This window comes from Saccopteryx leptura, chromosome 1 (assembly GCF_036850995.1).
Source record: "Saccopteryx leptura isolate mSacLep1 chromosome 1, mSacLep1_pri_phased_curated, whole genome shotgun sequence".
NCBI lineage: Eukaryota > Metazoa > Chordata > Mammalia > Chiroptera > Emballonuridae > Saccopteryx > Saccopteryx leptura.
Window position 1 is genome coordinate 374,926,461 of NC_089503.1, and position 26,612 is coordinate 374,953,072.

General features: G+C 45.2%; 1 protein-coding gene across 3 annotated transcripts in view; it reads right to left on the reverse strand.

Annotated features, from left to right (window-relative positions):
- RUNX2 (RUNX family transcription factor 2) overlaps positions 1-26,612 on the reverse strand; it is a 135,207-nt gene that overhangs the window by 94,370 nt on the left and 14,225 nt on the right. For all 3 annotated transcript variants that reach the window (XM_066359289.1, XM_066359288.1, XM_066359287.1), the window contains exon 3: positions 25,138-25,242. In XM_066359289.1, coding sequence (XP_066215386.1) covers positions 25,138-25,242 — 105 coding nt within the window. The remainder of the gene's footprint in view (positions 1-25,137; positions 25,243-26,612) is intronic.

Sequence of the window (26,612 nt, forward strand, 5' to 3'; positions counted from 1 at the left end):
TGTTCGTATGGAAAATAACAATAATTAATAAACAAGAATACAAGAATAAACTCCATGTTTCACGTACAGCTGTAAACCGACGTATACCCCACCCTGCACGTTGCCCTTAATAATCATCATGATAGGTAGGTTCTCTTCTCCCCATTTTGCCATGGAAGATGCCAAGGCCCTGAGACAAAGTGGTTTTTCAAGGTCACTCGTTCATGAAGGGTCAGCACTAGGGTGGGGGTTTGCAAATGAACACCAGTGGTCCCTCCATTATGCCACGCCCCCCACACCAGCTAATGCCCGTTCACTAACCCCCTTACAGAGAACCCTGAGCGCTCTCCTTCTCCCCTCCTCTTCCCCATCTTCCACCCTCCGTTTCCTCTTCAACTTCCACCAAATGATCTTCATTTTTTATTTCTTTACACTTCTATTGGGGTGACATTGGGATTAATAGAATTATGGAAGTATGCAGGTTTCAGGTTTACAATTCTACAATGCATCTGTATGTTGTCCTGTGTGTACCATATAATGTGGACCCACCACTTCTTTCCTCAAGATCGCCGATGGCTTCCACTTTGCCAAACCCAACAGCAGTTCCTGGTCGGCAGAATCTGACTCAGTTACTGTCAATATTCTTGAACACTGAGTCCTTTTGCTTCCGGGGTTCCATGTTCTTGTGGGCTCCTCCTCCTCACTGGCTATACCAGCTCAGTTTCTCTCACTGTTTCCTCTGCTTACTTCCAACTTCCAAATGTTGGGAATTACCCCAGGACTTTGTCCTTGACCTTCCTCTCTTCTCTACTTAAGAATTCTTTCTTCCAGTCTCATGGCTTTAAACACCATTCCAGATTTGACTTGTAGCCTGAACTCCAGAGGCACCTTCCAGATCCCACACGATCTGGGACTTCCGACACCACTCTCTGTCCCCAACTACCTCTGCGGCCTCATCACCTACCCCTTTCCCACAGCCCCACAGGCCACACCTCGCTACTCCTTCAACATGCAACAGGGCCTCGCCTCACTGCCTCTGCCCTTGCTGCTCCTCTGCCTGGCCCTCTCCCCAGACAAGCAGGTAGAGGACTTAATTAACTTAATTCCGGTCTCTTGTTCAAACCAGCCCCTCAGCAACACCTGCCAACTTTACAAAAAGAGCATCTTCACGATCCCTACCCCCTTCTCCTGCTTCACTTTTCTTTGAAGCACTTATCATTCCCTGCATATTGAATATGACCTATTTATTTGTTTCTTTATTATCTGCTTCTCCCATAGCCTAAAAGCTCCACGATGGGGGGAAATGTGTTTTATTAAAGGTTATATCCTTCACACCTAGAAGAATGTCTGGCATATAGTAGGACTCAAAAAGTCCTTGTTGAAGGAATGAACATGTGATCGCATCATACAACTAAATAAATAAATACCATTTAATTGTTTGGTAATTATAGTGTTATATGAACCATATTTTAATTCCTCAAGGGCAGAACTTTGTGCCTTACATTCCAAATCTGGACATAGTTGGCAGAGTTACGGACACACAATAGATGCTCAACAAAGACTGTGGACACCTGGTTGATTTCAGCAATGCAGAGAAAGCAGGATCAGAATTTCAAGGATATTTGACTAGTAATTATCTTTAGGTTATGTTATGTGCGCAGATTTTTACAAGGAAAATTAACTTATATAGCCCCCGTCCTGTAGGAATATAACTTTATCATATTGAAAATGGAAAATCATGTGAAAATGGAAAGGTATACAAATAAATAAAAACATGTCAAACCCTTATGGTAAGAGCCCAAGCTAAAATAAATTCACTTAAAAGAGAGAAAAGATTGAAAGTAAAGAAAGGATATGGGATTTTCACTCAAGAAATGATGGAAATAAGAAGTGAATAGTCCTCCCTACAAAAGGCAAAAGGAGAATTCATCAGAAGGGAAAGAAGAAAGTGGTTCAAAGCCACTGGTCTGTCAGCTTTTAGAAACAAAGAATACAGCAACACATAGATCTCTGTCCACAAGTCTGTTGGGAGAGGGCAGAATATGCACCTTGAGACTTTGTATCAGTAGCACCTTCTCAAATCAAAACATTAACAAATAGCAGAGCTCTGGAATTTTAGGGTGTCCAGAGTTTCTGTAATATTTCCAAATCATTCTTAAAATCAATCTCCCTCTCCTGCTACAAATTACTACCAATAAGTTTTATTTATAAAATGAACATGTGAAACTTGATAGGTTCATTGAGCTAACTGGAAGATTCTGTTAGCAGTCTGTTATTCATATATTTTTTAATAGAATTTTTATACCAGAGAAGAGGGGAAAAACTCAAGAAATTACTATTTGCTGACTTAATTTATTTACAGGGCAAGAAGGATTAGAAACTGAAGAAGGTCTTACTGTATTTGCCAGTTAACACATTTTGGCACTGAATAAATGTATAATTTAAGTTATCATAGTTGGTTCTTTAGTGACCCGGTATTTCTTTCTGATTTTTTTTCAACCGTTCCAAAACTGAAATGTAAACTCTAGTTTCACCAAGACTTTAAGATGCTTAACAAATTCTCTGTACCGCCTATAAGTTGTTTCTAATTTCTTACCCCAGAACACATCACTGCGTGTGCTTAGCTCCTGTACAATCGGAGCACCTCCGCGGGTCCTAGCCCACGCCCGTGAGCCTCTCGTCTTGTGCCCGGGGAAGAATGCACTCTAGAATCACCTCTGCAAACTTCTCCTGGAGCTTTTGACCACAAGGCTTCTTCTGAGCTGCTAATATTTCCTCTCAGTCACAGACCCTCCTCAGCCACGTCATCCTGCCCTGGTTTCTTTCTTCTGCCTTGGTCTGTGGGGGCAGACCCCCCACAGAGTTGCCACTTCTTTTCCTCTATTCACGTAGCCCCCACCCCCACCTCACTCCACTCCCCACAGAAGTCAGACACGAAAGGCTAGTTTCGTTTTCACAAGCTTTGAAGAAAAATAATAGTAATTCAAATTACATTTCCAGACAGACGAAGGAGCTTAAAAAAACAAGGTATCTGCTAAACAGGGTGCTTCCTCTTCTCCAGATATCCTTAGGAACTGAGCATGTTTTAGATTTCGGGATTCTTTAAGAGTCTTGGATCTGTGCTGTCACCTTTCATCTTTCTGGAACTCCAGAAATAGGCAGAACCACTGTCTGACTTTGGCTCTTCCTTCTACTTGTCCTTTACAAGTCCCCCTGTCTCCTATGGATAAGGGCCGCAGAGAACTAGTCTACGCACTGATTCAGCCAACCCCACCCCACGGCCTTTTTCTGTTGGGGAAGGGAAAAACTATCTTTCCTTTCCAACTTCGGCAATGACAGGGCAGCTAACCTGGAAGAGACAATCTTTTTTTCTTACATATTTTTCCATATTAACTGATTTAAAATTTTTTTCTTCACTTATACTAAATTCCTACTAACTTTTGCAATATATATATAAATTGGTTAACTTCTCTAATTATAGTAACCTGAAATTATTTTGGCTCTGGAAATATTTTCCTCACTCTTTCCTTTTTTGTTTGGATTCTGTGTTTGTGTATAGGTGTTTAATGTTTATTTTATTTAGATTTTAGAGAGAGGAAGGGAGGGAATAAGAGAGAGAGACAGGAACATCGATCTGTTCCTGTATGTGCCCTGACCTGGGATTGAACCAGCAACCTCTGCGCTTCCAGACAATGCTCTAACCAACTGAGCTATCTAGCTAGGGCTTCCTCTCTTTTCTTTAAATATTCAGCTGAAAAATTTTCTCTTCTTAAATTTGGTTTGAGTTATACTTAACAATTTTTAAACGTGAAATGTCCGAAGGAGACGTGTGACCCTGGGCAAGTCCCTGAGCTGCTCCCGACTCCTTCCTCACTTGCAAAATAATATCTTTACCGCCCATTCCACAGGAATACTGAAGTCAACGGGGTTAACGTAGATTTTATAGATGGCACGAGCACAGTGGTGTTTTCTCCAAGGCCTCTGAGGATTCTCAGCTGAGGCGCACAGCACGACTGGCTCCACAGGAAGGCGTGCAGAGACGCGGCCTTGAGGAGGTCTGGGCAGAGCCCCACAGGACCTTCCAGGTGCGACAGGGCACCTAGCACAGCCTGCACCTGGTCACTTGGCACACCAGACGGCACACGGGCAGCCAACCACCAAACAGAGATGAAAGGAAAAAGAAACAGGAAGAAAAGCAAAAAGAAGCTTGTACAATTAACCTAAGTGACATTCTGATTATCACAAAATAGCGTATTTTCCCATGAATAAGATGCTCTCGTGTATAAGAAGCACCTTAATTCGGAGGCCCGAAATTTGAAAAAAAAAATGTATTACATAAAGTTATTGAACTCAAGTTTTATTCATCATAAAATTTCTACAACTCCTCATCACTGTCAAAACTCCCATCCATTAGCTTATCCTCATCTGTGTCTGATGATGAATCACTGTCTTCATAGATTGCCTCGTCCTCAGTTCCATCTGTGGCATTTGAAATGCCACAACCACTGTATAAATGCACCCAGTTTTTAGACCCCACATTTTTTTTGGAAAAGTGCGTCTTATACATGGGGAAATACGGTCATGAACTATAGAAAGGATCTCTGAAAGTACAGTTTTAGGTCTCACAAAAGAAATAATCCTGAAGGATATAATATTTTTAAAGAAACTAAGATAGAAAATTTTATACCAATTTCTGTAAACTAATTTCCAATATATTTACCTTTACGAAACAGAAGATTTACCATTATGAAATTAAGTAGGGTGTAGCTCAATTCTAATAAAATTTAAAAATAAAATTTAAAAATAAAATGAGAAGATATGAGCAAAAATCTATCAAATAAAAAGTATGTATGAATATATATACACACACAAATATGCACTTAGGAAAAATACCGAAAAGATATAGATCAAAATATTAATTGGGATCATCTTTGGTATTGAGTTTTAAGTGACACTTACTTTCTTTTTATGCTATCTAAATTTTCTGAAATTTTTACATCAGATGTCTATCGTATACAGAAATTGAATTAAAACAAATGTTATTATGAGTGGGACAATGGACTGTGGTACATCCAGACAATGGAACATTATTCAGTGTTAAAAAGAAATACACTATCTGTTCAACAAATAAATCACAGTGTAAAATTCAGCCAAAAATAAGTGCTTGTTACCTGAGGCTAATTAGTACCAATAAAAAGCCAGTTAATGTAAACATTTACATATGAAATACCAACAAACATTTTGTTAGAAACCCTCAAAAAAAATGCACTCTCAATCCATAAAAATACATGGAGGAACCTTAAATACACATTCCTAAGCGAAAGAAGCTAATCTGAAAAGGCTACATGCTGTATGATTCCAATTATGTGACATTCTGGAAAAGGCAGAACTATAGGGACCATAAAAACATCAGGGGTTTCCAGGCTGTGGGGATGAACAGGCAGTGAGCGGAGGCTTTTCGGGGAAGTGAAACTACCCAGTATGATGCTATAAAGATAGATGCATATCACCATATATTTATCCAAACCCATAGAATATCCAACACCAAGAGTGAACCCTAATATAAAACAGACTATGGCCCTGGCCGGTTGGCTCAGCAGTAGAGCGTCAGCCTAGCGTGCGGAGGACCCGGGTTCGATTCCTGGCCAGGGCACACAGGAGAAGCGCCCATTTGTTTCTCCACCCCTCCGCCGCGCTTTCCCCTCTGTCTCTCTCTTCCCCTCCCGCAGCCAAGGCTCCATTGGAGCAAAGATGGCCCAGGCGCTGGGGATGGCTCTGTGGCCTCTGCCTCAGGCGCTAGAGTGGCTCTGGTCGCAACATGGCGACGCCCCGGAGGGGCAGAGCATCGCCCCCTGGTGGGCAGAGCGTAGCCCCCTGGTGGGCGTGCCGGGTGGATCCCGGCCGGGGGTATGCGGGAGTCTGTCTGACTGTCTCTCCCTGTTTCCAGCTTCAGAAAAATGAAAAAAAAATAAATAAATAAAATAAAATAAAGACTATGGGTGATAATCGTGTTCATCGACGCAGGTTCATCAACTATAACAAATGCACCACTACGGTCGGGGATGTTGATGATGAAGAGGCTGTGTGCGGGGAGGGGGTGGCAGGGAGTATCATGGGGAATGTCTGTATCTTTTTCTCAGTTTTGCTATGAACTTAAAACTGTGCAGAGCCTCTGAAATAATGGGCATTAGTTTTTATCCTCTAACACCCGCCACAACACACACCCACACTCCAAACTGGACCAGTTTTGTTACATTCTATGTAGCTTTGGAACCCTTTCGGGAATCAGAATGTACTCAGAAGCCCCTTTTATAAAGAGCAGAGAAACGCTCAGCTGGTCTGGTGGAAGGGAGAGGCGTAGAGAGGAAACAGCCTGAGAGGTGTGGGTGAGGAAAGGAGGTCTGGTGAGCGACAAGGAGGCGAAGAGGACGGAAATTCAAGGTGAACTGAGAGAAAGTGGGAGGTTGCAGGATGGACTTCTCGATGAGGGCAGAGAGCAGATGTGGAAGGGACAAGGAGACTGAGGACTGGAAGAAGACATGGCTCTGGCCAGGAAGGGGACAGCTGACAAGTACAGTTTATTAGTCATGAACCTTCCTAAGTTATTGAAATTAAAAAATGGGATCCTGCACATTTCCCTATAAAATAAGCCCTTTATCTCCTGATATGTTCAAAATAACACTGGGTACCACCCCTGGCTTTATTCCCAATTTTGCTATGGCTCTTTCAAGTTAGACATTCAAAGTTATACCATCAGTTCCTAGCATTCAGAGGCTCTGACACAGGGCAGGTTTGTTATAATGTTTGCTCAATTAATGTAGAAATAAAGGTATTTTATCATTTATTTTATTAAAACTGGCTTTTCGGCCGTGGCCACCTTGCTCAGTGGATAGAGCATTGGCCCAGTGTATGGATGTCTCGGGCTCAATTCCCAGTCAGGGCATCCATGAAAAGCAACCATCTGCTTCTGTCCCCCTTCTTTTCTTCTTCCCCTCCCACAGCCAATGGCTCAACTGGTTTGACCATCAGCTTTGGACACTGAACACAGCTCGGTTGGTCCCAGCATTAGCCTCGGGTGCTAAAAATAGCTCAGCTGCTTCAAGCATCAGCCCCACATGGGAGTTGCCAGGTAAATCCCGGGTCAGGGTGCATGCACAAGTCTGCTTCACTATCTCCGCTCCTCTCACTTAAATAAATAAATAAAAACAAATAAAATAAAAAAACTGGCTCTTCTTCCTAATGTTGGCTTATTTTAATTACCAAAGTCACCGAGAATAAAAGAATTTAAGTACCAACATCACAATTTCTCTGAATTGCTATAGGGACTCTGTAGAGGTTTAAAATTTACATATACAAATAGAATAGAATATACTAATATATTAGTATATTATATATAATATACTAATATACAAAAACTAATATACAAATAGAAATATTTTTAAAGCAGTTACTTTAAATAATTTACAAACCTTGAGTCTTTCCAACAGCCTGGCTAAATGTGGAAGAAACTAGTGTGACAATGTTTTCCTGATATAAACAAGATCAAATCCATCCTAAGAACTGGCCAAGTAGTATCAGGGATAGAACTAGGAACAGAACACAGACATGGTTTGGCCTCAGGAGCCATTAGCAGTACTAGAAAAAGAAAAGATAAAAGGAAAAGACAGTTTTCTTCAGTACCCTTTTTGATGTAATGCACTCCAGTTTTGAAAATAATGAAAGGAGGCATTTATAAATTAGCCAGAAATGCCACCTACTCCTTTAAACACAAGGATCTCTCCCTACCCCATCAAAGTTTTTATTTACAGCTCTATTTGACTCATCCTGTTGAGTTCCTAGCACAGAGGCACACAGCAAAAGTGGTCATAACCAGAGGCATCTATCTGGATCATCAGATTTCCTTCCTCTGGTCAGTATGTGCCACAAATCTCATGCTGCAAAAGCTACATTTCATCTTCCAGTGTCAGAGTTCTTTCCAATTCAGTTGCAACTTTTTATTTCCTTAGAGTTCAGTTCACCGAAGGAAAGAAAGGGAACGAACAAGTGGTGACTCCATACCACACGAGGGCTTCTCCCAGCTGCCACTGACGCTGGACGGCTGACCCTCAGCCAGAAAAGGATGCTTGGTGCTGTTACATCTTGTCAAGTCCCTTCCTATTAACCAACTCCTATTCATAGCCACCCCTGGACTACAATGTGGCAAGTTAACTACAATCCCGCCGCATCCTGAGCACGGGCCCTTGACAACCTGGGTGAAAGGAAAGAGAGACACCTCTCTTTCGTGGGTCCTTCCAGCTACCTGGCTCCACCAAGAAACTGCTGCATCACGTCTCAAAACATACAGAACACAGTAAAAAGGGGCAAAAATATGCAATAAATGTGCATACACCAATAAATAAATAAAGTCCTAAGGCTTGTGGTGGCGCAGTGGATAAAGTGTCGACCTGGAATGCTGAGGTCGCCGGTTTAAAACCCCGGGCTTGCCCGTTCAAGACATATACAGGAAGCAACGACTATTGAGTTGATGCTTCCTGCTCCTCCCTCCTCTTTCTTTCTCTCCCTCTCTCCTCTCTCTAAAAGCCAATAAATAAAATCTAAATGAATAAATAAAATGTGCATACATCTTACATCTTGTCCATCCATACATTCCTAATTATAGAATCCAAAAACTCCCGCCTCCCTGGCCCCAGCAAATCTCCTTGCTCTGTCTGATCTGTGCTACCAATGTAGAGTCCTAAAAATACCCCAGCAGAGCCCATGTGGGAATCCCCTGAGAAGTGACTAAAGCACCGAACCTGGCACTAACACGCCACCCAAAGCATCCACTCTTGCTCCCTATAAACCTAGGGAGCTTTATAAAAACCTCTGACCTTCTGGATCACCGCCATGTGTCCAACCTTCTCTGAAGCCCAAACCACAGTAAGTTCTCGCTCTGTCTCTATCACAGATTCTCTAGAGCAGGGGTCTCAAACTTAACTCAGCATGTGGGCCACAGAGCAAGATCACAGCCGTTTGGCGGGCTGCACTAGGTCTACAAAAGGCAACTGTTACGCAACACTTTTCTTGAACTTCGTGGATTAGTCTGCGGGCCGCACAAAATTGTTCGGCGGGCCGCGAGTTTGAGACCCCTGCTCTAGAGGAAAGGGAAGTTGGTTCATAAGTCTTAAGTAAAGTCCTCAAGGAAGAAAAGAACTCAGGGAAGAACAGACAACCGGATAGTTTTTGTGGGTCCACCAATGGGTCTTCCATTGCCTCAGATAAACCAATATTCTCAATTTCACAGCTTACTCCCCAGGGAAATACAGCCAGCCTCCGTTCCGGGTATTTCCGAGGCATTACAGAAAATAAGGAACGAATGCCCGTCCACTGTGCCCTCGGTGTAATGAAGAGACTTTCCCGTCACTAAGTTTTCAGAAGAGGGCTCCTCTTTATAACAGCAGTAAACCATACCTCTGTTCAGTTGTTTTTCTTCCGATACCAATTTTTTGGCCTCAAGCAGAAAAGAGAAGCCACAAATCGCTTTTAAGTCACCCTTTCGCATGGAAAAGGTTGCTGTAGTTTTTAAGACTCCTTAGAAGGGGTTTTGAAAAGGAATTACCTGGGGGTGGAGGGTAAGGGAGACCATGAAAAGAACTAAATAAAGCCCCAGCATGCTAAGGCCACCAAGAAAATTATCACAGACAAGGAAGGAAGAAAGCCAGCACGCCGGAATGGGCAGCGGCTCCTGACCCGGCCACGGCTGTGGGTGGCTGTGCACCGGGCACAGGCTGTGGAAAGGCCAAGTGCAGTGGCCCAAGGGTCTGAATGTGCCCAGCCAACCAAGGAGCCCAGGTTTATTTTGGGAGGAAAGAAAAATATGTTTCCTGAGTGTTTTTCCTTCCCCCTCGCTTTAGCACCACACCCATGCAAGCCGCCTTCCCAGTCAGGCCACCTGTTTCAAAGTCTGCTTCTCTGGTCTCTTTGATTGGTTTTTTTTTTTTTCCTTTAGAGAAAATTATATCCACTTCGGTTCAAAACAAAGGATTCATCTGAGAACACAACGTATGTGTGGGTACTTTGTTTGCACCGTTTCATCAGCGACCTACAAGTGTTTAAAGCAAACCATCTGCAAGTGTGCTAATTGATTACAATATTACAAAAGCTGCTCAGGCAGGTATTTAGTAAGCAAAACTAAAGAATAAATAACTCTGTCACCTGGCTTCATTGAGAAAGGCTGACCCAGGAAGCCAGGCTCCATGCTTCCTGGTGGCTCAGGGTGCGGGGTCCGAAGGAACGGCACACCCAGCCAGCCCTCCCCAAGTCCGCTCTGTGCCACGTCTTCCCTGCTCCGCCAGCTTTTCAAAGGTTTGCTTTCAAAAATAAATCCTGCCTTCTTCCTCTCTCCTTCCTTCTCGGTGCTGATAAATTCCTGGAGGGTGATTTTTGGATGGCATCTCTCAAGATCCAGGTTATCTGAACTTGGGTGTCACTTGGAAATGTTTTTCATCTCTCCCAGCAGGGAAAAGGAACACAGAGAAAGGGACCAACTTCCTAAAACCCTACCTGCCTTTTGCAGCCGACACAGACAAGCCGAACAAACCTGAGTGTTTCTAAGAGAACGGTCTCACCCTCACTCAGCCCCACATTCTTAGCTGTGCATCTATTCTGATTACCAATAACAAGTGTTTGATCATGGGGCAGATCTGTTCCTCTTTTTGGTCATATTTTTCTCAATTAAAGATTCTAATGGCCATTGAAGTAAGACAAATTACCCTCATCATTTATGTCTACAAACCTCTGTGACTCTGAGCTTCAGAATTATAATGGGAAACAGAAATCATGCCTTTGATTTTAAGAGCAGAAAGGTGGACCTTTGTTGCGCTTCATAAACACGTGGAGAATCGCTGAGATGGAAGGGGTTTGAATAAAAAACCTTCCAGCCAAACCCTCAGCCTTCAGGAACCTGTTTTGTCAACAATTCTTACAGTCAAGAAGTTCTTCTGAAAATCTAACCTAAATCTATCATGCTTCAGTTAAAAACCTCTTCCTCCCGACTGTGCCAGAAACAAGACAGCTGGTCACCATACACGGCGTAATAACTCCTCATAATTTGAAGTCTGTTATTAAGTCATTTTTCAGTCTCCTCTTCTTGAAGCTAAATAATCCCAAGTCTTTCAACTTATCCTTATAGGTTCAATTTTACAATCCTTTAATCAACATCAATGCTCTTTGCTAAACATTCTTAAGTTTTCCATGTTGCTCTTGTGTTTTGAAACCCTGCTCACCTTTGGAATTGCTTCTTGTCCATAAAAGCCCAAGACTTGAGTGCGTTACACACAATCCAGAGAACCTCTTCCAGTAGGTAACCTGCTTTGTGTGGGTTGATACGAGCCTGCTTCTCTGGCTCCTTCTCGAAGGAAAACATGGTCTTCAGGACCCGGGATTCTTCCTGAGCAGCTGAGGAGCCGCCATGCTCCTCCTCCTATGCTCAGGTGGTCTTTCCTACCGAAGCTCTTCAAGGTCATTCTCAACCCACTTTCCCTACCTGATCTGTTACAAAATGAGATCCAGCTAATCTGATCTGACCCACTTACTGCAACCAAGTTGTGAACCAAGAATACCTTAAAAAGCTTTACCCTTGATAGAACCTCCATGAAGTTCCTGTTGCCCTCAAAGCCTTAAAGCCAAGGAGGATGTCAGGAACCCCAGTCAGTATCAAATAAGAGAAGTCTGGGGCCAGCGGGGATGGACACAGAGAACCGTTCTGCACTTCCCCCAGATTATGCCGCATCAGCCTTGGGTAGGATTATAGAACAGGCAACTTTGAAGTGTGTGATTCTACTCAACTCTTTTTACAGCCTGTTCCTGACCATGCAGGCATTTCGAATGCCCTCTCTTCTATTCAAATTAGAGGTTGATTCTGACGCTGGTCCCAGTCAGGGCATTACAGCTATCTGCGCCCTCTGCTTTGAAACCCCGCCCCTATTGTCCCCAGCACTGGCTTCCTCTCCTTCTCTGACGTCACCTCCTCAATGAGGCCTTTCCCGGCACATTTGGGATAGGTTCCTATCTGTCCCTTGACGCCCCATTATTCTTTATTAATACACCCGTGCCCTTTAACACACTTACCACAATCCGCAATTAGATGTAATTATAGATAAATGTTCATTTACTCGTTTCTTGTCTGTCTTCCCCACAGAACGTAGGCTCCTCAGAGGCGGGAACGGTGTCTGCTTCGTGCTCTGTGGGCCTGGCACCTGGCTAACATCACACACTCAGAAGTTATTTTTGAGTGAATCAATGTCCCCACTGGCAAAAATATTTATAGGTGAAAGCCTAGCTCTAATCGTCATTTAAAAAAAAAAAAGGTTCTGTTGACTTTTATAAAGAAGGATGGTGTTTTTGGTGGTGGGATGGAGTAGTGGGAGGAAGGGGTCCTGCTGACCCGTTTAGCCTCAGTCATTCAGGCAGGGCCAGCCTTCCCTCCCTGTCGCAGAGACGGCTGCTGCCTCCTCCAAGACGTCACCCGGAGACTGTCGCGAGTCCCCCTGCGCTGCTGCTGCTCCTGCTCCTGCTCCTGCCAGCAACGCTGCTCCCAGCCAGTCTCCCTCCCTCCGGCTTCCACATCACCCCGCCCCATGGGGCAGTCCCTCGTCTTCCGATGCTGCCTCCTCACCGCGCTGCCGTCCCAGAAACACTAGCCCCGTCCAAGAGCAGGACATTCGGGAGCTGATGTATCAAAACACTAGCAGTGGTGAACTTCGCAGATGCGGTACCGGACACTCTTTATTTTCTTCTTTTGATTAACTTTCACTTCTAATTTTTTCTACCAGACACTTGTCCACATTTTCTACTTGTGCGATTTTTTGAAAAAGTAAACCTTTGTTCAAGTACTAACTTTATTCCACTGGTATTCAAGGTGAGATTCCATTGAGGGCAAACTTACACAACTTATTCTCATCTTACCAAAGGCAGTATATTAAGCTCTGTTGAACTGTCATCTTAATTTATTCAAGACTCATTTAACAAACATGCATACACACACACACACACACACCCCAACTATATATGTGCCTTTTCTGTGTGAACTTACACCTTGGGACTTATTCACTATCTAGGAATATTACTACATCACCAGCTTGCTTCTTAGCGAACTCTACTTCCTAACATCAACGGGAACACCCTGGGCCCAACACCGGGAGCTCCCGCGGCTTCCATGACAAAGCATCTGGCAGTGTTAGTAGTGAATAACTGAGCATTAAGAGACCTGGGCTCCTTGCCCGCCCCCATAAATCATCTGCTGACTTGCAGAGTGACAGAGCGAATGAGTTTTCAAATACCCATGCCTCAGTTTACCCACTTGTAAAATGTGCGATGCATCCCTCAAAGGGATGTAAAGAGAACCAGTGAGGTAATGTCTAAGAGTGTGGAGCGCCTTGGCAGAGAGGCGCTACATAATTACTATCTGGTATTTAAGCTGCCCTTCATGTGTGCCAAGCACTTTATGATCATTCCTCAGGAGTTACTCCCAGCGACTCTGAAGTCGTCCTCATGGCTATTTCCATTGAAAGGATCAAGAAATTGTCCCAGAGAGAAGGTTAGTGATGTGTTTAAGATCACCAAGAGAGCGCTGAGGTCTCAAAAGAGGAATTTCCAGTCTCCTAATTCCCTTCGCCATCACGGAATCCCATCGTCAATACAAACTACCTAGACAGATGAATTCCCGGTTAAACCACTGTGCTGTTGCACGGCACCAGCTTGTTTTTGTAAGAGTGGATGATGGGAAGGTGAAACAGAAAGAAACCAGAGCTCTAGAATAATTACCCAGTCTTCACAATCACCCCACTTTTTTACACATTTATAGATCTTTTCACTTCCAGTATAAAATCCTGTGTTTTGGTGTCTTCATAATCTCCTTGAAGAGCCCATTTTTTTTATCTACTAATATCCAGAGCCGACCCTAAGGAAAGCTTAAAACCAGGTTAAACCACCAAAATGCATGCTGGCATTTTTACCCGAGTTGTAGCTCATGAAAATCAGGGCCCAGAAGGTACAGAATGAGAAGATGCACATGGCAGACGGCGCACAGGCAGTCCGAGGGTTAACGGAAAGGCTGAAAGCCCCAGGGTGCTTTAGGGTCGGCTGACCTCTTTCCCCGCCAGCCCCTTCCTGCAGGCTCCAAGGACAGGCTCCCCGAGCCAACCCTGGAGTCACCCCACCCACTACGCCTACGGGCAGCTCTAGCCTACATCATGGTGCCCCGGCTCTTCTAGTCCACACACCTGTTTTCTTCCCTGGGCTTCATTCACCGATTCACACATATAAAAGAAGCATCTTTTGTTTCTGAGTCCTCTACTCTCCCTAAAATGACAGAAAACGTATGGATGCCGAAATGCTACTTGGGTTGTTCAGTGAGCAACAGCCAGACACCTCTGAGGATCGAATGTAATGATGGAGCTCTTTAAGATAAATTTGGATAGAAAGTTCCAAAGCAGCCCTGGCCGGTTGGCTCGCCGGTAGAGCATCGGCCCAGGGTATAGATGTCCCGGGTTAGATTCCCAGTCAGGGCACACAGGAGAAGTGCCCATCTGTCTCTCCACCCCTCCCCCTTTCACTGCTCCCTCTTTTTCTCTCTTTCTTCCCCCTTCCCTCTTGCAGCCATGGCCCGACTGGAGCGAGTTGGCCCCCGGTGCTGAGGATGGCTCCACGGCCTCCGTCTCAGGTGCTACAAAAATCAGCACCAGTTGCAATGTAGCAATGACCCCAGATGGGCAGAGCATCGCCCCCTACTAGACTTGCCAGGTGGATCCCACTTGGGGCACATGCAAGAGTCTGTCTCTCTACCTCCCCTCCTCTCACTACAGAAATAATTTTTTTAAAAAAGAGAGAGTTCCAAAGCAACTCAGGACTTGCCCAAGGCAAACAGTGGAGGACTGAATTCCCTGCCTTGCACGCCCCTTTCTGTGCCTTCTCGCCCTCTGCGCGAACGTCCCCTGCCACCTCCACAGCAGAGCTCCTCATGGTGAATGGTGCTTACACAGTTCCCGTCACCCATCTTCCATGAAAATATACCTGAGCTGTGTTCCATTCCCTTAGATAGTATTCCAACTCACTCGATAACATCGGGCTGACAGCCCAGACGATGACCAGTAGCATGGTTCTCTGGCGCTGGGAGCCGAGAGACTTGCACAGGGTACCTCTCAGCCTGCATCGTGTTGGCAGCCGGTCTACACAGAGCTGACACTTCCAGGACCGAAAACAGAGGCTACCACTAACAGGTTCTCACTGAGCAACTACCAAAGAATCTACTTCAGGAGAAAGGAAAACTGAATCCTGAAGGAAGAACTGAGGCGTGAGAAGGAACAGTGAGCAAATAAACCAATAAACATAGATAAATGTCAAATAAACAGTTTCCACACTCAGGATGCCCACTCCGGGGGCTGTAAAACAAAGATAGGGCTATCACACGACAACATCAGAAGAGAGGGGTTGACTGTGGCCTAAAGGATGCTGACGTTCCTATACTGTCCCAGAGGTGGACGGAGGTTATGGTTAATTTTAGTGACACTAAGTTAGTAAGTTCTGATAACCCACCACTACCATCGGACCAGCCATGATTAATTTTAGTAAGATAAGTAATTTTCAAACCAGTAAAGGAGAAAAGCTGGCATGCATCTAGAGCAAAACTGAATGAGACATACTCGGTAAAAAGAAAACATTTGCAAAAAGAGGGAACTAGAGAAATATAAAAGCCAAAAAAGTCACACGTGAAAATGATAAAATCCTGTGCTCTGACTAGTTCACCTGACCCGAAACGCGCCAGGAACCCACACCGCTGTGGCTGACCTGCAGCACGCCCGCCCGCAAGGCCCCAAGTCGGCGGGGGCTGCACCTGCACGGCGGGGAGGGGGGGGGTGGAACCGGAACACCTGCCTTACTCTGCATTCTCTGGTGCCCAGGACCTCACTGCCCCGTCATCTCCCCCAATAAAGGATTCTACATCACTTCTTTTTTTTTTTTTTTTTTTTTTGTATTTTTCTGAAGCTGGAAACGGGGAGAGACAGTCAGACAGACTCCCGCATGCGCCCGACCGGGATCCACCCGGCACGCCCACCAGGGGCGATGCTCTGCCGCCACCAGAGCCACTCTAGCGCCTGGGGCAGAGGCCAAGGAGCCATCCCCAGCGCCTGGGCCATCTTTGCTCTAATGGAGCCTTGGCTGCGGGAGGGGAAGAGAGAGACAGAGAGGAAGGGGGGGGGGGGGAGCAAATGGGCGCTTCTCCTACGTGCCCTGGCCAGGAATCGAACCTGGGTCCCCCGCACGCCAGGCCGACGCTCTACCACTGAGCGAACCGGCCAGGGGCCACTTCTTGTTATCTTCATATGAATTTAAGTTCCAGTTAGTTTTTCCAGAGGCATTTGGATGTGAGCCTTAATTCTTACATGTTAATGAGGTGCTTCTGTTTACTAGCAAATAGATTTCAGCCACCCGTGCGTGCGCGCCAGCAGAGGAACTTGGGGAGGACCTGGGAGCCCCCCCTTTGCCACGTCAGCCCGGTAGCCCAGACGCAGTCTACTCCCTGAACTGCTTGCGGCACGTGATCTTAAATCGGTCATTTCGATCAAAATGGCTTCCACGCGGTCTCTCGATTTCCCAAAGTTATTTGAAAAACATGAGCCGTTGTTTTCTATACTTGCCTAAATAAAAGCTTTTGCTATTTTATGTGAAGACCAAAGACATGCTTTAGGTGATATCATAATGTATCCTATAAGTACCCTGGGGAGGAACAAGCATAAATATGAAAAGCGACACAGTGAAGCATTTTTCTGTCATTTTTAAGTATATCCTATTCTCCTCTGGTCCGGCCCTCCCTGAAGAAAATGCCATGGTATACGATCAAAACGGAAGCAAAGTAGTGCAGTGATCTACCGGAAATCACGTCTTTTGAGAAGGAAAACTTATTTTTAAATCAGTCAATCAGTCTCTCAAGTCCCCAACACTGTTTTAAGAATGAATGATTCCTGACTACACCAAGACAAACGACTGACACAGTGGAGCGAGCACCTATGTGTGTGTGTGTGTTTGGAGACCACGGATCGCCTGAAAACCTACTGCGCTATATTTAGTCCGAAGTAAATGCATCAACTGGAACACGTGTGGAGAATGCGCTCTCATTGTACAAGCCGCTGCTCCTTGTTACCACGAGTCCGATACAATGAGAAAGCACATCCGGGGCCGGGGAGCCGGGGGAGAGTGCACAGGAGGGACATGGCATGTTTTAACGGCTGTGATAATTTGCCATGAAAGGCTGTTTGGGCCCTAGCTCCTTGCTGCAGCATGCGATGTGCTGCTGAATTAAATTACTGCCATGCCGTCGGCTCGCGGAGGAATGTGTAAACAGGCCATATATCCTTGCATCAGATCCACAGACTCTTGCACAACACAAATGCCTCTCGATGTGTCATTTCCTTCTTGGCCATCTTCCCAGCTCCTGACAGTCAGTCAACAACAAAAAAAAAACCAGTACTGAGAGATTTAAAACTGCTCTTCTTGAGAGCACATTCCACCAACCACCAGACAGAGCCTCCGCCAGAGCTTCTGACCCCCTTCTCAGTAAAGAAAGGGAAAAGGGGAACAGTTTTTTTTTTAACTGATATTATCCTCTTAAGTCAAAGATTTTCAGCAATGTTTTATATCCTAGTGATGAAATGATTCATATCTATGACAATCCAACTGCCGCTTCCATCGGCTGACTTGTAAATATCAAACTATGGCGCTTCCCCACAGTGTCCGCTCCTCGGGCACAGAGGCAATGAAGAAACCAGGGCAAGTCTGCAGGTCAAGCAGGTCAGGGCTTTTCCAGTGCTTGGCTCGGAGGAGGAAATTTAGGCTGGTGGCATCAGGAGGAAGGTGTGAGACCTATCAAGGTTTTCGCCAACTGTCTTCACAGACAGCCAGAAAGTGAATGCAGGAACTGTGTCCAGAAGTATCAAATCGCCTTAAAAATGCTCTTCTGGTATCCCTCCATCCAACACATTTTAATTTTATTCATTCATTCATTCATTTTAGAGAGGGGAGAGAGAGAGAGAGAGAGAGAAGGGGGGAGGAGCGGGAAGCATCAACTCCCATATGTGCCTTGACCAGGCAAGCCCAGGGTTTCGAACCAGCGACCTCTGCGTTCTAGGTTGAAATTTTATCCACTGCACCACCACAGGTCCATCTGACACATTTTAGATGTTCCCTACCTTCTCTTATATGTGACCAATCTCTAAACATGCATCCACCATGGATAAACTAAACAGCCAGCCACCACGCAGAGCTCCCCATTCACCCAACTGGGATGAAAAGTAGTGGAGGATGAGAGTGAGCTGTCGCTGACATCGTCCAGAATGAGAAAGAGAAAGTGCATGGCCCTCCATTCTCCCCACCCGTTACCCGGCTGGAAAACAGTCTCGGAAGTGGGAGCAGCAGCACGAGGGGAAGATGAAATGATGCTCAGTCCAGACCTCCCTGATAGGTTAAGTCTGCTACTTCAAGTTTATAAGGTAAAATTTCTGGAGTCGGAAGTGTCTCAAGAATATGGAAGAATAAAATGTTCTCTAAAGAGTAAAAAACGGCCCTGGCTGGTTAGCTCAGTCGACGAAGAGCATCGTCCCGGAACGACAAGGTTGCAGGTTGGATCCCCTTCACCGCACACCTGGGAAGCAACCAATGAGTGCACGACTGAGTGAAACAACAAATGAATGCTTTCCTTCCCCCCTCCCCTCTCTCCCTTCCTCTATCTGTCTTTCTGAGGGAAAAAGAAGAAGAAAGAAGAAGAAAGAAAGAAGAAGAAAGGAGAAAATTAATTAATTAATTAATTAATTAAGCCCTGGCCAGATGGCTCAGTCAGTTGGAGTGTTGTCCTGGAGCACAGAGGTTGCTGGTTCGATTCCCCAGTCAGGACACCTACAGGAGCAGCTCCATGTTCCTGTCTCTCTCTACCTGTCTATCTCAAAAAAAAAAAAAAAAAAAAAGGAGAAGAAGAAAAAAAAAAAGAAAAGTACCTGTTGATAAATTGGGCACAGGTAGAGAGAAGCAAACAGCAAAACAGTTCGCCGGCAGGATCTGGAGCCGACAAGCCGAGGGAAGCAGGGTGCGGAGACAGTCCTAACCACACAGACATTGCCATGCGCTTCCAGGTCACTCCCCACTCACCTAAGTGCCAGCCCTACTGAAGCCACAGACGGGGCCAAGCAGAGCGGTGCTGTGGCCATGTACTCGGGGTCTGTAGGAAAGGAGCCAGGTCACTGGGACAGCCAGGTCACAGGTCTCCTGCCAGGCCAGAACAGTTAGCTGGTCAATGAGGAAGCAGCACTAGCACTAGCCCAGCAGTTAAGTATACAGATGTTGGCTCTGGTCGCCCCCTCAGAGTAACCATGATTTACTTCCCTGGGGCCTAAGACACGAAAAAACTCTCAGAAACTCATTCATGTGTGTCAGGTATCCAGGTTGCAGGTGTGCTGGCAGGTGAGAATTTTCAAAGCTGGATGATATGAAGTATAAAATCTCAGGCTTGTCCACTCAAGGATTCATAAGATACTTCTGTGGTAGGCTTTCTACATTGCCAGGCAGGGATATATCAATATCTCAAATATCTAATATTCTCCTCTCATACGAGTACTGATCTGGCTCAGCTTGATGCTGACCTGCTGATACCAGGCACCACAAAGTAACACCCAGTTTTAATTCCTCTGGTAAGTACCAAATCTGTTCAGTTCAGAATGAAGCTACTTGTAGTACCCTGTAGACTTCAAATGTCCCCCAGCTTAAAAAGTCAAAAGACCTTTCAGGCCCTGGCTGGTTGGCTCAGTGGTAGAGCGTCGGCCCAGCGTGTGGATGTCCCAGGTTTGATTCCCAGTCAGAGCACAGAGGAGAAGCGACCATCTGCTTTTCCAACCTTCCCTTTCTCCCTTTTCTCTCTCTCTAGCTCTCTCTTCTCCTCCTGCAGCCATGGCTCTAACTAGAGCAAGTTGGCCCCGGGCACTGAGGATGGCTCCATGGCCGGCCCCTGCCTCAGGCACTAAAACAGCTCAGTTGCCAGAGAGGCAGAGCATCTCCTGGTAGGGGGCTTGCCGGGTGGATCCTGGTCGGGGCGCATGCGGGAGTCTGACTCTCTGCCTACCCACTCCTCGTTTAAGGAAAAGGAAAAAAAAAAAAGTCAAAACACCTTTCAGAGAACAAGACCTCAAAAAAATTATTTCTCCTGCTGCATCAATGACATTTGCCATCCAAACATGTATAGAAGTCGATGATATTGATGATCCAAGGAAGCTCTGCCCCATCATTCGTATCTTTGTGGGTTTCTTCTCCTAGGCTGCACCTGTCTCTTGCTTTAACCAGAACATGACAGAAATAATGCCATGACAGTTCTGAGACACAGAAGGCTCAGGGAGGCCTAAGCGCCCCCCACTTCTGCACCTTAGGGAGCCCCGAGCTGCCGTGTAAGAAGTCAGATGCTTCTGGGAAGACCTCATGGAGAGACCAGGCGAAGAGGCCGCGTGGAGAGGAAAAGGCTGCAGGTGGACTCCAGAGAAAGAGACAAAGACGCCGCTGTCCCATCATCCCAGCAATCTTCACCTTGCAGTCACCCCTCCAAGGCCCTGGGCATACAAATGAAGTCATCGCGCCTGTTCCAGCCTGAGCCACCACCTTGCTCTGCCTCAGGAAAGACCCCAAGCAGGACCGCGGGACACCCACCCATCCGGATGAACCCCGACCAACCCAGGCCATCGTGAGAACCGATAAACTGGTTGTTGTTCCAACCCACTGCGTTTGGGGGAGGTTTGTTCATTAGCCACAGGTCACAGAAAAAGCGGCAGGCGATCGAGAAAGGTTCTGGCTGTGAAATGCGGCTTCCTCGCCCACCCTCGGCACAGCCAGCCACGCCTTTCCCTTCCGCCCTCTTCCCTGACTCGGGACCGCTCCCACCGAGCACGGCAATTGCTAACCAAGCTTTCACCTTCCTGTAGAAATTCTTTCAATCAGACGGCAGTTGGAACCGAGCACATACAATGGAACAAAGGATCCTAATGGGAACTGATGTTTTAAAAGAGTCAGGTATCCAAACGCATTACTGCTGCTGCGGCGGCTACCCCGACCCCGACTCCGACTCCTCCGCCTGGCGCGCAGACGGCGGTCGGTCCTCGGAGCTAACTTGCCAACAGAAGGTCAAAACACCCTGCCTGAACACAAGACTTACAAATTTGGGATCTTAAGTATGATGTCATGTCTTAAAATGATAAGCTGGCAAAGAAAATAAATGGCATTTTGTAAAGATGTGCACCGTTTTCATGTTTACGCTACTTAAGATGAAGGTTCTAATAAGTCATCGGCTATGTTTCTTTAAAGGGAAGTTTTATAACTGAGATGAATCACAACTGCAAAAGATCAAAGTTAGAAAACATCAATGATGCCATGGGGTACTTTTTAATCTTGTAATGAGTGATGATCATGTGCTCTTATGAAGTTAGTCCAACTGCCAACGCCAGATGTGTATATTAAGAAGAGAAGTTGTTTGTGATGTGACACGCCGGTTCAGCTGCCAGAGACAGAAAACGTAGAAGGAGAAAACCTTTCTGATTTTTGAGTGAAAAGCAAGCTTTGGCAGATGTGTTGATAAGCAGGGCCTCAGAGGGAGCGCTAGGGCCGAAGCATCCTCTCTTGGACTTTTCTTGGCTGCAAACAAAGTTCTGTTTATCCTCAGTGCTGCACAGCCGTCTACAGACAGCACACATACCCGCTCAAGACACAGTTTATAACACTTATTAGTGTCATCTACTAATGAGCAGAAATTAGTAAAGCCATCTGCAAGGAAATAAAAAAAAATAATAATTCACTGGAGAACAGAATCTAGATGGTATCTATTTCCTGGAAGCATACTATAAGCAAAATGTACAACAGACTTCTGACACTGAAGGAAATTGCTATAATAAAAGCCAACGCTTAATGAGCACCTAGTACAGGATGGTCCCGGCACTATGCAATTTACACGCCTCGCAGCATTCACCGTCTTTGCAGCGATGAGATGAAAAAGATGCTGTTGCTATTATAACCTCACTTGAACAGACGAGCAAACTGAGGCCAGGAGAAGTGAGGTAACTTGCCTACCACCATACAACTAGTAAGTGGGGCCGGGGTTCCAATCCAAACAGATTGACACCAAAGCCCACACCCTTAGTCACTATGCTTTGTTGAACACAGACCCGGACAGTTAACCCAGAACTTGTCCTTGTTCAGATGGCTGGGCTACCAAAAGTAGTCTCTTCAATATCTACTCTGACCTTTAGAGGAAGGAGCGAAATTCCTTAACAGGCATCAATAGTACATAACCCTCATCTTCAAACCATTACAGTAATAAACAGATGTACGCTACCTTCTGTAACAATCGCTCCTTAATTATCATTTTGTGGGTGAGGAAGCTAAAACAATTGCATTAATTGTCTTTCTTTCCTCCCCGCAGGAAAGCCTTTTTACTAAAGCTCTTCTCTGTTAATGGTCAATAAAATAAGCTTTTTGAAATCTAGAGCAGTGATTTTCAACCCTTTAAAATCCCATGGCACACATAAACTAATTACTAAAATTCTGCGGCACACCAAAAAATATATCATATTTTTTGCCGATCTAACAAAAAAAAAGTATGATTTTGATTCATTCACACCAGATGGCTGTTGTCATGTTTTATTTGACAATCTAAGGGAAAAGAGGTCAGTGCCCCTGACTAAACAGTCAGGTATCGCATGTTTTAAAAATTCTTGCGGCACACCAGTGTGCCTCTTGGGAAACGCTGGTTGATAATCGCTGGTCTAGAGCAAGAGCCGACAAACTACAACTTGTGTGCCAAATCCGTCCCACCACCTGGTTTTGTAAATAAAGTTTAATTGAAACACAGCCACCACTATTGGCTGGAAGGACAATACTGAGAAGCACGCGATACTCCAAACGTGAAGTGCCCAGGCCGGCCCAGAGCGGGGCAGAAGGGACTCAGCCAGCACAGAGTCCAGGCTGTCGGAGCGAGACGTCACTGTCGCCAGACCCATCCTTCTAGCCAGACAACACTGCGTCACCTCACGATATCACAGAAATGACACTCCGTTTTCACAGATATTTTTGGCTCTCGAGAAACGTTACTCGGTGGTCTGCCACTCAAGATCTGTATCTGCTTCCTCCTGGCACCCTCCGCACCCTCAGCAGCACCACCCACAGCTTGAACTCAGGTCACTCGCCCCACCCACCCCTGCGACCCCTAACGCTCCCTGCTTTCAGGGCACCTCGCCCTGGCAGGGCAGCGAGCCTATCGAGGAATCAATTCTGCCAACACCCTCTTTGGAACCAAGTCATGTTATCCTCCCTTGAAAGGGAAAGTGAGTTTCCCAAAGGTACCTTTTGGCACATCTTTCAGAAGGGGACCACACACACCCTTCCCCATTTCCTCCTCCAATCATCAGATTTTCAGCACCGACTCTTGAGTGTATGAACACACACGCGTTTGCACACGCGCATGCGTGCGCGCGCGCGTACACACACACACACACACACACACACACACTAACAGTCTTTCCAAGACCCGAGAAAAGCAGCTGTGATCGGCAGGAAACAACTTTAAAAGATAAGTATTAGGGCTAAAAGTTAAAAGACTACTATCCTGCTTTATGCGTTACTAAAATAGATGGCCCTGCCTTTTCAGGGAGCCAAGGGTTAACGAGATAAAATGTTTAGAAGGCGTCTTCCACCATAAGGCATCATCCTTATGGCAATCCCGGAAAGTCAGGTAACAGCCCACACCTGGCGAGACAACCCTGCTCTGTTCTGTTCACCTGCGCCGCATAACCACTGGCCTTCGCGGAGGGCGACCGGGTGCAAACGGAGACGTGTGTGTGCCTACGACAGCCTGCCGGGACAATCGCAAACACGACAGACACGGCCAGCGCTGACCCGACTTTGTGAACCTGGAAGAGCGCCACACACATGAAAGGAGAAAAGAAAAACCTCAAAGACCGGCTTCTGAGACAGGAAACCTCCCTAGTTCAGGCAAGCAGCCTGCCTTGATGAAAAGAGACAGCCGAGAGGGGAGCGGAGAGCACCATGTGTTCCCACTGCTAGAAGACCTGTCGCTGGGGCAGAGGCAAAACTCCACCAGCCCTTTTCTTTCAGTTTTCCGGGAAGAAAGGCTATGCCACTCTCACTGTCTAGGCAGGTGTATCATTATGTAACAAATATTTCTGCCAGCTGCACCCCCACCACAAACCAAATTAACTTTTCACACAAGGGCTATGTCGCCAAAGGATTCACTCATCAAAAGCAGAGTTCTATAGAGTGTTTCCATTGGTACAGAATTTTTAATGTTGTAGATATCAAATAATTTGTCGTCTCCAAATACACTTAAATGCTGCTATGCCAGGTCTGTTCAACTCAGTTTTGGGGGAGGGGGAACCAACCCTGTTTCAATTTAGATTTAGAAGGAAAATGTGTATTAGCCCAAACAGATTACATGCACTTTTTTAAACCAGTGCCGGTTAAAGCTTCTAGATGTCCAGACAGGCAAATAAACCGCGGTGGGTTTAAACCCAGTTTGACTCTCCATGTTAAAAGAAACTATCTATAACAATTACTAGAACATGACCAAACAACAGTGTTGTAACAATCAAGCAAGTTATCATTTGCAAATAAATTCTTTGTAATTAAGCAGTGTGCTCTTTATAAAGGGAATTGAGTGGGCGAGGTAAAAAGTTAAAACACATTCTTAGACCATGGGAAACACGCAAATGCTTTTTGACTAAGCTCAAGAGTTTTCAGTTTATTGTTTTCTTCCTCAGCTCTACTAGGTCTGTTCCACCCTGTCTATTGTGTACAATGGATGAGCAGAATTTCTTAGAAAATAGTTACAGTAACCGAATAATTATTCACCCATTTCCCAAAGTTATGTAACCCTTAGCAGTTCTGTGCAAAGGTTAACAGTGTCATTTTATTTCCTACTAACTGTGAAGTGGTACTAACTGTCCCTCATTAAAAATATATGCAGACAGCAAACTTTGCAAAGAAACGACTTACATGAAAGTAGCACTGACTTATTTGGGATAAATACCTCATAGGGTCTCTGCAAACTCTATTACCATTTCCAATAGGAAGGCAAGCACTTACTTCTGGGTTCCCGGGGTCCATCCACTGTAACTTTAATAGCTCTGTGATAGGTGGCTACTTGGGGAGGATTTGTGAAGACAGTTATGGTCAAGGTGAAACTCTTGCCTGCAGATGTAAAAGAGGATAATCCATAGTGAATATAAAAAGAGAATACGGAGGACAATACAACAGCATAGACGTCCACTCTTCATTTAAGCATCTCTGAGGAGGTAATGAAACAAAGACATGAGTCAGGACTCCATATTCTAAATTAGAATCCCTCCGACGGCTACTATAGGAAGTCACTAAACTCACTGAAGTGTTAAGATCATCACCACAGTACTATACAAGGAGGGTCCAATTAAACAAAAAATGCTGCTCGGTAGCTCTAGTGGTAATGGACACAGAAACCCTGGTCCATTTGAGGAGGGTTCTCCGCCTTTGAGTTTTCTCCAACATCAGGAACGCATCCAAGCACAGACAATTTTAGAAGTCTTTATTTAGGGTGAGGTCACGACCCCATGAGAGAACAATAGTAAATCACTGTTGATTATGTTATTTACTTCACATGGCTTTAGCATTTCATTTGCTTAACTGCACTACAATGAGAAGATGAAAGAAGAAGGTTCTTATGGGAATCATTTTAACAGGAGCCAGTGTCTCCTGTCCAGGCCTTAATGTGCCTGTGGTATGATGATTTCATCATTACTGGAACAAAGATTTCTGTCCTCCCTGCCCACCCCTTTCCTAACATACAAATCTTGAAATAACTCCCTGCAAGTGACTTATTTTTTGCTAAAATCATATAAATATGAATTTCTGCTTTTAGCAGAGGGTGTGCCTCATGAAAATACTACGTCTGATGTTTCTAATTAATGAGCTAAAAGCCACGAATAGAGGTTTGGGGGTGAGGGGGGGAGACAGGGAAAAGTTTGGTAGCAGATGAGGATTTCTTTCTTTCTCCAGAAGAAGATACCAGACCCTGTTACACAGACTCACTGACAGTTGTAATCAGTTAGATTTGCAACGGTTAGTCATGTCAGATAGTCAAAACTGCAAACTGTTACAAGACAGGAAAAGGTGGGCGTGAAACAGTGACTCAATAAAACATTCAGCAATCTCAGGCCAGAGCATTCCTTGAGCCGGCTCCTGCAACAGACCTTTAAAAAGCTCATTTTGTTTTGCTTTGTTTTTTGGGTCGGAGACTGTTTTTCTCTTTACTGAAAGCTGAGGGTATTAAATCAAAACGCAAATCTTAAACAATATGTATCGATGCAAAGTTTAATGCAATCTTTTTCAAAGCTTAATACAGAACAGGTTATATACAAGGCTTAATGTGGAACAGCTCTTTGACTGTCAAGTCTAGTGAATGGGGCTTCTTTTCAAGCCAGACCATGTAAGTTCCTAAAATATGTTTAAGACACACATCATTTGTTACTCAGTATAGTTTTTAAGTCTCTTTGGCTATACTTTTCTGTACCCAAGAGGAAAAAAAA